Source organism: Colletotrichum costaricense (assembly GCF_030867565.1).
Source record: "Colletotrichum costaricense strain IMI 309622 chromosome Unknown Scaffold_8.1, whole genome shotgun sequence".
Classification (NCBI taxonomy): Eukaryota; Fungi; Ascomycota; class Sordariomycetes; order Glomerellales; family Glomerellaceae; genus Colletotrichum; species Colletotrichum costaricense.
The window spans coordinates 730,518-744,776 of record NW_026848237.1 but is presented as its reverse complement, the minus strand read 5'-3'; the positions used below and the strand labels follow the sequence as shown (position 1 = coordinate 744,776).

General features: G+C 50.8%; 4 protein-coding genes across 4 annotated transcripts; 2 read left to right on the top strand and 2 right to left on the bottom strand.

Moving 5' to 3' along the window:
* Positions 1 to 1,072: 1,072 nt before the first annotated feature.
* On the bottom strand, positions 1,073 to 3,057 carry CCOS01_08278 (uncharacterized protein; the record flags this gene model as incomplete). The annotated part of the gene is made up of 5 exons (XM_060456439.1): positions 1,073 to 1,450; positions 1,713 to 1,732; positions 2,340 to 2,741; positions 2,875 to 2,932; positions 3,019 to 3,057. 5 exons carry the CDS (start codon positions 3,055 to 3,057, stop codon positions 1,073 to 1,075), a joined length of 897 nt encoding a protein of 298 aa, XP_060312713.1.
* A 2,872-nt stretch (positions 3,058 to 5,929) lies between these two features.
* On the top strand, positions 5,930 to 6,082 carry CCOS01_08277 (uncharacterized protein; the record flags this gene model as incomplete). The annotated part of the gene is made up of 1 exon (XM_060456438.1): positions 5,930 to 6,082. One exon carries the CDS (start codon positions 5,930 to 5,932, stop codon positions 6,080 to 6,082), a length of 153 nt encoding a protein of 50 aa, XP_060312712.1.
* Positions 6,083 to 8,996: 2,914 nt separating this feature from the next.
* On the top strand, positions 8,997 to 9,812 carry CCOS01_08276 (uncharacterized protein; the record flags this gene model as incomplete). Its single annotated transcript, XM_060456437.1, has 1 exon — positions 8,997 to 9,812. The coding sequence occupies one exon, from the start codon at positions 8,997 to 8,999 to the stop codon at positions 9,810 to 9,812; it is 816 nt and encodes a 271-aa protein (XP_060312711.1).
* Positions 9,813 to 11,049: 1,237 nt separating this feature from the next.
* Positions 11,050 to 12,928, bottom strand: CCOS01_08275 (uncharacterized protein; the record flags this gene model as incomplete). Its single annotated transcript, XM_060456436.1, has 4 exons — positions 11,050 to 11,943; positions 12,001 to 12,249; positions 12,306 to 12,563; positions 12,686 to 12,928. The coding sequence occupies 4 exons, from the start codon at positions 12,926 to 12,928 to the stop codon at positions 11,050 to 11,052; spliced, it is 1,644 nt and encodes a 547-aa protein (XP_060312710.1).
* Positions 12,929 to 14,259: the final 1,331 nt, after the last annotated feature.

Below are 14,259 nucleotides of genomic sequence, written 5' to 3'. Positions count from 1 at the left end.
TCTGAGATGATTATGGGTGATAGATTCGTTGAGCTGACGGCCCAACAAGTGTCAGGGGTCTCGATGCTACCCAGGCTCCATGGAGGGACTTGAGGTATAAGCCTGATGGCCTACTGACTGCGGCTGTTAACCATGCCGCTTGGACACTGAGTCCTTGATAATGGGTCAATTTTTGCGGAGGGAAGTGCATACTTTACTGAAGTCTCACGCCCACACCGTCCCGCGTCGGTATGTGGGCAACGGCGGCAAGACGCACCCTGGCCTGAATGGAAGCCTCTTCCAACATCAACCTGGTGGTATTCACGGACCTTGTCCGTGAATACAACGATTCTCCGACTCACACTTCGGGTGCTATTACATGTAAATACATCTTCTGGGGACTGGCAGGCTGGACCTCACAGTACCTGGTTGCTTCAGACCAAACACACAATAGCAGGCTGGGCTCTTGGTTTCAGTTGGCAGGCCTGCGCTGCCCACTCAGCAGGCCATACCTTCGCAGGAAGCCCAAGGTGACCACGATACGTCCAGCCTGAGTATGGACGCACATCAAATATGACGCTCCCGTGCCGTCAAAGTCGGTCTGCCCCCGTGGGCGGTAATGAAAGGGCTGCATGACTCGACTTCCTCGGTGAGATCTTGCCGATCTGGGAAGTATTTTAACGAAACCTGTGGGTTTTTGACATGGGGCAACTACCGAGAGGGACTTTGAGTCTGAATGGAGATAGCAGATCATAGACTGGTGGGGAAGCCGGACATGAGCCGTCACTCTTGATGCGGACAGTGGATGGATGTGGCTGGAGGCACGTGGACTTGATCAGGAATTGTGAGGTGATATGCTACTTTCACGGCAGGCAATTGAAGTCATTATGGTTTCCGTATCATTTGCACTGTTGATTCGCATCATTTCCCCAAAAATGATGTTGTCAATCGCTCCAGTCCACTTCCTGTTTCCCACGCTGTAAAGTATAGTCCCCCGTCCTCAAGGAACCCTACGACTTAAGGTAGTTCGAACATCACGCGAGGCCTGTGTCCTGATACCTCCTGCCAGCCTCTTCCTGTCCGTCATATTTAATCATTCCTTGCTTGTCTCTCGTGTTGCATCGTTTTGTGAACTGAGGGGAGATGACTGAGAATTCGCCCGTCTTGGCCGAGGACCGCCGCTGTGTTGGGCCGTCTTCAGTCTTTTGTACTCGGCGACTATTCTGATGAAAGTTTGCTGCGGTATTGAAATGTCCTCTTCTAGTTCGATGACGATATTTTGGCCGTCCTGAAACATGTACACCCCTGGCCGTTCGCGAAGCTCCTGTTTGACTGCTGGGTATAGGCGGCTTAGCGCATTTTCCTCGTCTTCGGTCAGTCTTCGATACTCGCGTTGAGTGTTGCTCATGTTTCTGTGATTCCGTGATTGGACGAAGGACGGTTGTTCTGGAGTTGAGGTCGAAGTGGCGGGCTGTTTTGGGAAATGGCATCTGCATCCACCGAAATGCCGTGTACTTTCGGCTTCATTTATTCATTTCCTGGCCCTGAATTAAAGATCTCCCTCATGATAGATGGTAGCTCATTGCGATGTTCTCGCGAGTCAACTTGCGAACGGGCACTTTTCAGCTCTCGAGCAATGTTGAAGATTGCAAATAAGCAACATTCCTCGTTCAGCGAATGCCAGTGAAGGATGAGAGTTCAGACAAAACCGGTGAACAAGCGTCAGAACTTACGGTCAATCCGCCGGGCGATGCTGGTCCGAGACCCTGTCAGTGGCTTGCAAGGGCGGCCAGCCATCCCATGCTTCTGAGGCGCTCCGGGGCACGGCCAGTTGGGCAGAATTAATACCCGCCCAACAGGGCGTCCACGAGACCCATGCTAGGGTAATTCCTGGATGTTAAAGTGCTTCGATTGGCAACCGGTGGGAGAAGAATGATCTTCGTGGCGCGCATCTCGGTGAGCTCCCTGGCCTACTCGTGTTTCTATCCATGCCTGTCATTTGTCCCACGGCCTATGCTCATGTCTATCCAACGCGGATTGATACCTCGTGATAACAGGATTGACTTGTTATATCCGGTGGCGAACCTTACCGATTCATGATACTTCCGACTTCAAGTTGTCTCGTGTCATGTTGCTGGGGATCTGGTGCTACTTCAGCCTTCGCCCTATCCTGGGATTCAGGCATGGATCGAGATCCAGCTGCTTACACGCAGGTAGGCTACAAGAGTCCGTAATGCTTCTAGTGGTTCCTCCAATCGGGGCAAACTTTTACGGCTGGGTTCGAAGTTTCTAGTGAATTTCTATCGTAGTATTTACAAACCTCCAGCTGAGCCATCCCTATTGCCGGTCTTCATCCGTACATGTCGTTGCCGTACACCACGATGGAACGTTCCAGTCTGGAAATTCGTCGGCAACTTCCCGTATTGCAGCCCCAATCAGCGCCTGAAGGTCTCTGCAATAATTCTCAGTCTCTCGAAACACGGACACAGCTTTACTGCGCACAAACACAATTCCCTTCAGCCCCGGCATACGCCGTGGAAGTTGACGAATGGTACGCGTAACCAGGTCAGAGACGAAGCCCCTGTCGAGTCCGTTTCCGAAAACGGAATCGTCGATGGCCAAGTAGCGGACGTCCATCAGGTCTGACGCATCGCACAAAGACATGGCTGTAAAGTACTGTGCGGATGCCGCCATGAAACCTTTTAGTGGACCAAAGTGTAAGACGTCGACTTCGGGGTTGAAGTAAATCTTTGGTACTCCAGCTATTCCGAATTTCAAGTTACCATAGAATCGTATGGCTTCTTGTCTTGATTCGCGGCAAGCGTGTAAGATGGCCGGGACTTTTGCTGGAGAAGTTCCCCAGGTTGAATGGGATGTGTCGCATCGAATCGAAACTGTTCGGGTGTTTGGTAAGCTTAAAAGCCATATTCTCATTCGAAGCTTGGTCGGCAGCCTGGGGAATGGATGCTTCATGTTATAAGTTAGTGAGTCCCAAGATCCCAAAGGTCGTGTGGTGCGCAACGTGTGTACTTGACTTACAAACACCATATCTGCCACACTGTGATGATCTTCGGCCATGTCTGTTGATGCAAGTTGTGTAATACCGAAAGGAGTCATGTTACTCATGTGGAATGCAAGTAATGGAGGGCACGCTCATCATGGCCAAGAGTTGGAATGCTGTCATGTATTACAGACATCTTCAATGCACACGTTACCGCGATATTGGGTATTGATCCTCGCAAATCTGTTGATGTTTTATCTCATCTTGAGAGACACCTTTAGCCAAAGCTTGAGTCGTGTGATCGCAGCCCTACGGCGAGCTGAGTCTGTCTTGCGAAGGGATTACGAGCTTCGTCGATAACACGGCTCGGTAGCTGTTCCAGGAATATTGAATCTTGATTTGCCTGTCAAGCTGAAGCTAACATCGAGATGAAATGCAAGAAAAAGAAAGGAGAAACGATAATCAATTTCTGAGAGGACCAGTTACAGAAACAACTGGGCAAATCACCGTTCTGGGCCGCCATGTCAAATTCACCGGTAGGAGATGACTTGCAGTTTCCCCCCAACCAACGGTCTCTTGATCGTAACTACAATCATAAATCATATTGCACTTCATGCGAAGTCGCTTACTCGGAGCCACGATTGGGCTGCGATGAGGCACTTATCCTTGAGCGTCTCTAGGGCCCTTGATTCTGGACGGTTGGTATCACCGTATTACAATAGCAGCCAACTTGTCTGAACGGATCGGACTTCGAATTCAAGTCAGAGAAGAGGCCTCATAAGACCAACGACAGAAACAGACACGCAGTCTGACATGCCATTGGGCAGCGTGACCGGGGTCAGTCGGACCCGCACTTTTGCGCTCAGGCAAAAGTAGCAAATAGCAAACCGACATTTCTTCGGGTCTGTCCAAATCAAGACGGCGGCAGAACGGCAGAGAAGTTACAGGGACATTAAGTGATAATCGCCCCATTTCTGTCAGCTGTCAGAATATAAGCCGTAACGGGCTGAACTCTACGTAGCACCACGTACATGGGTCCATCTTGTGGCGTTGAATCGGTGAGCTAGAACCCTCTATCCTGGGCATTAGATTGGAAGGCATCTCCGGGTCCCGAGCGCCTGGTCAAAGGATCCATGGACGATCTGCCTAGCTTGGGCTTACAAACCTTGATTTTAGCCCTCGAGCAGAAATCCGTGGATTTTGCCCGGTGATTGAGGAGGGCGCTGTCGGAAATGGCGTGATTTTTCTCATGTGGGAAAGGTTGGTTTCAAATCAGCCCGGCAGGTGAAATTCTTAGGAGCTCTACATATGCCTGAACGCCGACTCCAACGCTCGGGTTCTTGAGAAAAAGGGAAAACAACACTATTAGACACGAGGTGGCTGGCTAAAGAACCCCTAAATTATTGAAACGATTCAGAGTAGTGCCAGCCACACCGTCACAAAACGTCATTTCTTGGGCAATGTCAGCCCACAGTCTTGTCTACTACATCTATTTCAAATTATCTATTGATTGGCAGTGCTCCCTGTGTGTATGGCCTTAGGTAGGCTTGGGAGAAAGGTCGAAAGAACAATTGCAGCAACTCGAGAAGTTTGAGGGATGGACACAACATCGGAGAAACATCTCTCGTCGCCTCAGAATGATTTCGGTACCTACTTGCCTTACTTGGAGGAGCAAGTCGCATACTAAGTTTCGTGAAGTTTAGGCTCGCCATATCGTCTACACCCGACCGATCCCGACGTAACCGGCTTATGCGATCAAATGATGCGTATCATGGTGGATGTAGCTTGACGGGAAATTTTCGTCACGAGTCGTGCATAGGTCCACCGCCTCTTGACGGATATGTAGTCGGATTCAACGGATAACAGATTAAGGTACTGGGCGATTTTTAAGAGCATATAACATAGAGCAATTTCCCTCTGCCACTTCTAACATTACTAAGACTGACGGAACTCGTTTGCTCATCGGCTGACTTGAAGTCAAATTCGAACCAAATTCCGCTGCGAGTCCAGGGCGCGTGGGACACGAGGGGCTGGCAGGTTGGCCTACACTTCTCCACAGGCGGAACATGGGTTAGGATTGGAGATAGCACCCCCAGTCTCTTCTCAAAGGTTTGACTTGCCCAACGTGGCAAAACTTTTCAAAAATATTCCACAAGTAGAAACAGGCGTGAGCTTGGCGTGACTGCTACGGTGTTCACGCCCAAGAGGTTCAGACTTACGACCACAGCAGCACCAGGCAGTAAGCCCGTACCGATTATCTCTCAACCATATGTACGCTCAGGGAATTATCCTCGCCAAGAAGACTTGGATCAATGCCCGAGCATGTTCCCGTTCAAGTGCAGAGTAGTGAAGATCAGAGAACGAGCTGGGACATGCGTACCAGTTGCTAGATCTAACTCGAGCCTTACTTTGCCTGATATTCTCATGAGTAGAGACAGCGCAGTCCGCCATGGATGAGTATGATTCTCACGCCAGTCCAGTCGGGGACCATCGCGGCCGATTGGACTTCAATTCCAGCCCAATTCCTGGGCTTGACCTGTTGATCAGCCCCTCTTCTTCCGGTCGTCATAGAAAAGTTATAAATGAAATAACTGTCGCTCTACAATTCTTCCGACATAATACGCAATTCACCACTTTCCTACTGCGGCTTCACGCATATGAGCCTAGCATGGTTGAACAAATCGCAACCGGAAAGAAGCCCGGGAGCCACTTTGTTCATGTCCACATTAAGGACCAAGTATGGCGTGTCTCGTAGAAGTCGCAGATAAAGAATGATGCCAATGCCACGAAAAGCTACGAGGATATAAGCCATACCGGCTCCGATCATCCTCGCCAATGAGGGCAAAGCCATCTAAAAATCGTTACTAATCATATTGACCGAACTTTCGAAGCTCAAACAAGAAGTCTGCACGATTTAACAACGCGCCACATCGACTTTACACATCCGCCATGGATCGCTATCCGTGTATCAACAGATACAAGTACACCGTCAACTGCCCATCTTGGGTCTGGGTATATCGTACTCGTTGCGAAAACTGCGTTCTGGTAAGCAATCACTTCCAGACAGCGAGGTATTATGGAAAAAGTCTTGACATCGAGTAGTACGATCTTTAAGAACATCGGGCCCCAGGATTTGGTTATGGGGAAAAAAGCCATATCCGGAATAGGCGGTAGCCAAGTTCACCAAGGAATCATACGCGCTGATTAGGTGATTGAAATGCCCAACACTACAGACATTAAACCATGATATCAAACAATGAAGCCTGTATCTACGTACGGACGAACCTTGTGTACCTTGTAGCGGAGTCTTGGGCATACAAGTACGCAATGAGCGCTTTCAAGGAGCTAAGGAGCTATGCGTACGCAAGAACCAAGGCACGACTTGACCATTCTCCACTGCTGCCTTGCTGCCGCCGCCGATCCGTCTTAAAACGAGTCCTTGCCGTGGAGCCGATGAGATACTCGATGCAGCATGGCGCATTGATCAGTACCTTCAGTCAAGGCTAGACGTGTTTTGCCAGCCTCAAGATGAACTTCCACCGGGCCAGACCCTCCGGCAGAGCGTTCAGGAGCAAGGTTATACGCTTACACCGCTCAGGTAGCCCGTAGAGAAGGCCCAGAGCGAGGTTGAAAACCTTGACATAGGGGGTCTTACAAGGGGTAAGCAAGCGCACCGCATGGATGTAACGTAGCCATGTGGGTTAGGCCCAGCCGAGCCGTCTCCGTCCCCTGTCTGCATGTCTCGTGATGATTGCTCAACGCTTTGGCTCACTACAAGAAGTTCTGTATGTTGATGCTTCTCAACAAGTTCGACTACAGCCTGATCAACGCGCCAAAGCCTTGTAATTCGTCATTGCCTGCGATCGGCACTATTGTTCGTAAATCGTGTTCGGAACGGCCGTAGATTCGAGGGTTATGCCCTCTTTGGGAAGACCAAAGGGGTGTCCGAAAGCTCATCTTCTGGAAATGAAGACATGCGGAACCTGCAAGATGCCGGTCTGAACGTGTATCTTCCACCCAAGATACGAGTGGTTTGTCACCAAATAATTTGAGGGAATGTCGGTTCGCGACGTACGACTACAGCCGACACACCACAGTCGACAAGCCATAACATACTAATTGTAGTTATCCCCATATGTAACGACCGTCAAGAATCGTTCACTGCATATGCAAGAACTCTCAGCGGCTGGTATCAGTCTCCTGAAACTGTCAAACAGTCGACAAAGCGGGCTTGGAACCTGTGCCTCTTGCCCTTCTGACTGGCCCCTAGTGAAGATGAGTAAGTAGCAATCATGTGTTACCCAGCCTTTTCGTGATACTTTTGCTGGAATTTGGAATTTCTCACCTCACAGCTACTGCTTCAAGGACTATGTCCTGGCAAGATTCCCAAGTCTTGGTCAGAGAAAGGCCTAGCATTTGACCTCAACAGGTATTTACACACCGTGTCTTCATGCCGAACCCCGTATGTGAACACCCGCTTTCTTCAAGCCTTCAACACACCATTATAAGAAACACGATCCTTGCTCGTATGCACAATCAAGCGACATTTTACCCACACATATCTCTCTCTCGTCCACACCCTTTGTCCGTCTCATATCACGACTTCTGGGACCAAGGCCACACCGTCCTTCCTCATGGACATACACCTTGTCGTAGGCATATCACACGCCTCATTCAGGTGGGCGTCTTTCTTCTGAGTGAGCTCAAAAGAGCTAGATGAAGTGTCCTCTATGATAAAGATCTAGTTGGTTGTGACAACACACTCTATTTGCGGACATCTCGAACGCCATATCAGTCTAGTCGAAGCCCGGAGGTACTAGGCAGTGACGAAGAATCACTAGGGATACTCAAATCACGTTGAAGTCAGACATTCTTGCCAAGGAGAATTGAGTCGAATGCAATTAAATACAGCTATCCAACTTTTAGCAACTTTTAAGATCAATTACAAAAACCTCCTAGCCATCCCGATACCGATTCATTACGATGTCAAAGAGCGAATCCCGCAAGCTCGAACTAAATTTTGACTAACATTCCGGCGAGAGAAAGAACCTGCCGGGTGTCAATAGCAAGGGATGGACCTATATTGATGGTTACCGATGCGTAGATTGCATCACAATATGTGCTTTACTTAGAGAGAGAGGTGCCGAAGAGAGAATGCGAGGTAGAATTCTGACATTGAGACCTCTAGAACGGTATAGGTAAACCATCAAACCGATAAGAGAGTCATAGACTTGTCAGTGATGTGGATAGTGATCTATTGATACTCATCTGGCTGCAATGATAACGTCTCGCGATTACGAGACCGATGTTGATTCATGGCTCATGTAGGAGATTGGGATGGGCTGTGTGACGTTGATCCCACCTACTGATCGTTCAAAGAAGCCGATGAGCCGTCGTAAATCATCTGTTTCTACCTGCCACTAGTAACCACCATATGAAAAATCACAAAAAACAGAGACATAAGCATCTTACGTTGGGGGCCAACAGTGTTTTGATGACTCGACTTATCATGGCCATACTAGGTACGGCAGAAGAAAACACTTTTTGCACCGTCTCAATTCGAGCCTTATCGTCGTCGGCATACAGGTACGAGTTGTCCATGTCCAGGGACTTCATTTTCCCAGAACCAGGGTTGCGATCTGATCGGATTCCGCTGCTGCCTATTGCAACTCGTCGCTAATTACTGTGAGACTGAATATAGCTCGAACAAAGCTCGAGTAGCGTTGGTAGCCGTCTGATCTGGGTTGTCTGCAGTACGTGCAGGAAGCTCTGTTGTGGATGATTGGGTCATCGCCGTCAGGTCGGAAGACAGCGTGGCGCCAACGCTGAATCTTTGTTAGCGGCATGAATTAAGATGCTTCAGTGCGTGGCCAGTACGGCACTTATTCGTACTGTGACAATGACACGTTGCTCTGTTGGCTACATGCAAGGCTGAACTGCCTACTTCCAACCGTCAGTCTGCAATATCTGACTTTCTCCTCTACACCAACCTGTTGAGCGCTTAGCCTTTTCGAAGATGCCATCACCGAGTCCCACCGAGAGCAGCCAGCTGGGGCCTACGAAGCCTACGATAAAATCACTTCAAGACCTCACTCTCATCGAAGCCTGGGACAACGATGCGAATGCGCCAAAATACGTCACCTTCTACCACATAACGGACGAAGCGGAACTATGGTTTGGTCAAAGCTCCAAGAACAAGCGGGAGATACCTCTTGAAGAATACCAAGAGGCACTGCAGCTCGTACCCGACGAAGAGATCTATCCCGAAATTCCAACTGGCGCCAAGCTCACCATCGCACCAGACAACATCGATGACCCAGTGTTCATAAAACGGCCCGGCCTCAACTGCTATGAGTCGATGAAGGGAACACCCTATGTGTGGAAATCCGTCCTTGATGAGACCTTGATCATGGAAAAGGTCTCCAAGAATCCACATCCGTATATCATCAAGTACTATGGCTGCCGAACCGCACGCGATCGCATCACGTCTCTCGTTCTCAAGTCGTACGACTGCACGCTCACCCAGTTTGCCCGGCTGCCAGGTTTTAAAGACCTCGATAAGGAAAAGTTTCTGGACGGCCTGGAGTCAGCAGTGTCGTATGTACACTCGTTGGGCCTAGCACATAACGACATCAATCCGGACAACATCATGATGGGAAAGGATGGCATACCTGTTCTTATTGATTTTGGGTCTTGTGCTCCGTACGGGCAAAATCTCCAGTCCTTGGGCACCGATGGATGGTACGAGGAGGTATTCTTCACTTCAGAGAAGTCACACGATGATTTCGCCATGAAGAAGATGAGAGTTTGGATACAAGATCCGCAAGTATGATGGGTCAAGTCCGATCCGAAAGCTGATGCAGGTTCTCCGGCATTGTTGGCGCATAAGATGGACCTCCACGGAATGGAGAACTACAGTGGTTGAAAGGGAGGCGGATCAGGGAGGATCTTGTCTCTCTCATGTCGCAATGATACACGTTATGCCGCCCACTGATTACTGCCCGACGATACTGCTCACCTCCATGCGAGAACTCGATACTGGGTTATTATATGCTGGAATGTGAGAGTAGAAAAGGGCAACTGGAAAATGATAAGGGCCGTTAGCAGCGTACTCGAACTTTAATATAGAGCGAAGTTTGCAATCCAAAGAAAGACTCGACAGATAAGAGTTGATATTGTGATCCTGAATCAGTGGTGTGGTGGCGGTGATTGTGGTATCGAAGACTCGTGATGGCTTTCCGGATGAAATGCAACTGCGTCAGATACCGTGCCCAACCTGAAAGTACCTGGATTTTACCTCTTTCGAGCTAAGGTAAAACAAAAGAATGCAAGTTTGATGAACATGTTCGAAGAAAGAACTCACCTGTATTTTGTTGTCTCGAAAATTCCTCCGGGCCATCCTTGTTAAACCCCCCCCCCCCCCTGGTGCTGGATGTTTTTCTCGCCTCCTGTTCCCCCCTAGAAAGCCCTGCCTGAACGTGAACCTCTTCATAATTCCTCCTCTTCTGTTATGTCAGGCCTTGCTCCCTTCATCTCACCGGACCTTTCCCTCTTCATCCAAATCTGAACCTCGCTCATCTTTGAACCTTGCCTTACCTCAGCGTCATCTGCAGAAGGCACACATAGGACTCAGAAGATCAAAGCTACGGAGAAGCCTCTCTAGCGGTAGCAGATCGTGGGGTCTTTTACCTTGACATAAGGCATGGTTATAACGCTCAAGATTCAAAACAGGAAAGCAACTGAGGCAAAACACGAAAGACCTGAATCACAGATCCTCAATCAGCGAGTGCCTATTGTCTCTGGAGTAGTAAACACATCATCATTTTCACCGCCAGGAATCACCATTCAATATTGAACATTAGTCGTTGCGTATCATTAAACGCTATCTACGCGGAAAGATATTCTATCATGCTATCGTACTGGGATAGATGGTCCCCAGAAGATGACCGAGGAGCTTGCAGTCTGGGAGCTAGATGCCTCCATGGAGCAATCCAGGTCATCTATTTCTCTTCCCGATCTGAAGGCCCTAGGTGTGGAGTCTACACCTCTTGTTCAACCAAACAAATCTTTTACTCGTTATCCGTAACCTTGATAACAGTAGACTTGAACTGGCGCGCAGGGATCTTGCGGTTGAAGAGAATATCGGCCTCACGGTACGAGCGGTGCTTGAGCTCAGGCAAGAAGAAGAAGGCCATGATCCAGCACACACAAGCGGTACCGCCCCAAACGAAACCGCACTTTCCAGCAACGTTCCATCCCGTGGGGTTGAGGAGCTGTGAGGCGAGGTAGATCATGGGGATCTCGGCGACGTAGTACGCGGCGCGACCGACGGCGGTGCTGAGGGCACGAAGACGGACGGCAGAGGTCTCGGCGATGATGGTATAGGAGATGGGGCCGAGAGTACCAGCGAAGACGAAGGAGATCAATATTCCCAGGACGGCTTGGGCATAGTTGGTGGCGCTGTTCTGGGGGATCGAGGCGCAGACGCCCAGGAGCATGAGGAAGGTGATGTTCACGGCCGTACCCCAAAGGTAGATTGTGCGGCGGCCGAACCAGGCGGTCAAGGGCCAGGACAGAGCGTTTGCGACGAACTGGAGGCAAGAGTTGATGAGATTGAGGTTGAAGGCCATGTCGTGGGCCATGCCGGCTTGCTCGAAGAAGAAGGTAGCCTGGTTGGCGATGAGGTTACCGGCGAAGTTCTGCGAGGCGTACATCAGGCAGGTAATTGTTGTACGGCGGAGATCGACGCCCTTGAAGAGGTCGAGGAGAGTCGGGGTTCCACCGATGTTGGCCTCGATCTGGACGGTACGCTCGATCATGGCGAGCTTGCGCTGAGCTTGGCCGGCGGTGCCGTGGGTGGGGCCGAGACGCTGGACAGAGCGGAGGGCTTCCTCCTTGCGGCCGCGGCGGATGAGCCACCAAGGGGACTCAGGAGCAAACCAGAGGATTACCATGAGGGGAAGCTGGAGATCGGGTCAGTCTATGGTCATGCGAAGTACGCGGGTGATGAGTAAACTCACGGGGAAGATCCACTGGAGAGCAAGGGGCGCGCGCCACGCCCACTCGTCGGTACGGCTGTTGAAGCCAAGAGTTGCGCCGGCGACGATGATGGAACCGATGGACCAAGACATCTGCAGAGTGGCCGTGCAGGCACCACGCAGGGCGAGGGGGACAATCTCAGAGGCGTAAGCGGGGCCGATGGCGATGAAGAAACCCCAGGGAATACCCTCGAATGCCTGTCCGATGGTGAGGACTTCAAGCGAGTTGGCCTAAATTAGGGTCAGTACATATTCTGATGCGCAACACTGCGATCGGGATTGCCTACAAAGAAGGAGATGAAAATGGTGGCGTTCATCATGATCAAGGCAACCATGGTGGCCAGGCGATACCCGAGCTTGTTGACAACGGGGCCGGCGAGGAAGACACCGACAAAGGCACCGCACTGGCCGGCCTGGAAGAGGGCGGACTGCCACTTTGTCTCGATGGCCTTGCCCCCGCCAGCAACTTCAACACCGTATCTATCCTGGAAGGCCTTCTGGGCAACGAAGTTGCCGTTCAAGAACATGTCGAAAGATTCCATGACCTATTGGACAAGTACCCCAATTAGTAACTGACTCGCGAGCTTGAAGACGGAATGGCGGCCCGAAAAGCCGCCAACATACGCAGGGGTCGATACCCAAACACGAACAATGGAGAGAAACTTACAATAGTGAAGCACATGATAAAGGCCCAGAAACAAGCCTTGGGGTGCGTCTTGACGGCCTGCCACAGGCCCTGGTTGTGCTCTTCGTTCTCGCCGTCAAAGGCATCGTTCATGAGGTCCGCGTCGGCCAGCGTCTTGTTGCCTGCCGCGTCAATGTGGTGGGCATCGCCGACCTTTTCGTCGACAAAAACGTTGTCATCCCTGCTGGAGGCGTCGTGCCCGTCCTGGGCGAGGCCTGTCGACATCTTGGGCTGAATTTGTGTGAGAGTTCCGAGGGTGGTCGTGGTCGGTGGTGGCTGCAAAATCGGAGGATTTTTGGCCAACAGCAAATTGCAACTAGCAAAAGCCAAGAGAGAACAAGCAACGGCCAAGAGACAACAAGCAAAAAAGCCAAGAGAAATTTGGAGTCGCCCTGGTGGCCAAGATTTCTTTCTAGGAAAGGGGGACTCGGGAGCATCCGGTCTTATACCATCCACCTGCCCCCAACGCCGGGGACGGGAGCGGCCTTCAAAGGCTTCCTGCTCCTGACGAGATGGGCTTGACGAGAGACTAGAAAATGCGAAATCTCATGCTGTCATTGGTGCGCGTAAGAATACGGGTAGGACGGGGCTCTGCGGAGCTTTGGAGTAAGCATCGTGTCCTGGCCATGTCCCTGAGGGCGTCTGGGGTGTCTGGGGGACAAGAAGACTGGTGATAGGTGGGAGAACTCTAGTGACTCTTCGTGCGGGGGGATCGTGCGGGGAGCGGGGAGTCTCGAGGTCCAGTTCTCCAAAGGCCAGCCGAGGTGACGGAGTTGTTGGACAGTATGGGCATGGTGTTGGACTGGAAGAGCCTAGGAGGTGGGTGAAGTGGATGAGCAAGATGATGTGGATGAAGAGGAGGAGGAGAATGGATGGAGAGGAGAAGTTTGGAGAAAAGTTGGAGAGACCCAGTTGTGTCCTGATCCAAGACTAAACCAAACCTTGCCTAGCTGTGTTATCCTGGCTCACACCCTTGCTTGAGGCAACTTGAAGCCGCATTGTGCAAATTGCAACTGGTTGCATTTCAGACGGGCTTCGGATGGCTTCGGGCACTAGTCAAAGGCCCGATGCCGTTTCATGCGCCGATGCGCTCGCTTCAGCAGCCAGCGTTTGCATATCTCTACCGGTAGATTCGCGTGGCCTGATAATGACATTTCATCCTTCCATCCGGTATCCGGTCGTGTAGAGAGAGTAGCATTTTACTATAGCCAAAGGTCGTTGCAGAAAGCGGCCCCGATTTCCCCAGGAAACTTTGACGCCGGTACGAATATTCGTACTCCGTACTCACCCGCTCGACCCCGTTTGATTCCCACTCAACTTAGCCTATGACGTTTGTCGACGTGGTTGGACGTCTTTCCTAACCTGGGCTTAGAAAAAGTTCGTTCTGGTCGGCCCGTATTCAAGGGGCAGTGTGGAGACAAAGAATTGCTTTTGGCCAGGGTTCAGCCAGTGATGTTCTCGAGGAATCAGACGAAAACTAATCGCCCCCTCCTGGACATGCCATGTCGATTGGCATGTCAAGTTGAGAACACTGGAGACCGGACGAGTAGACCGCT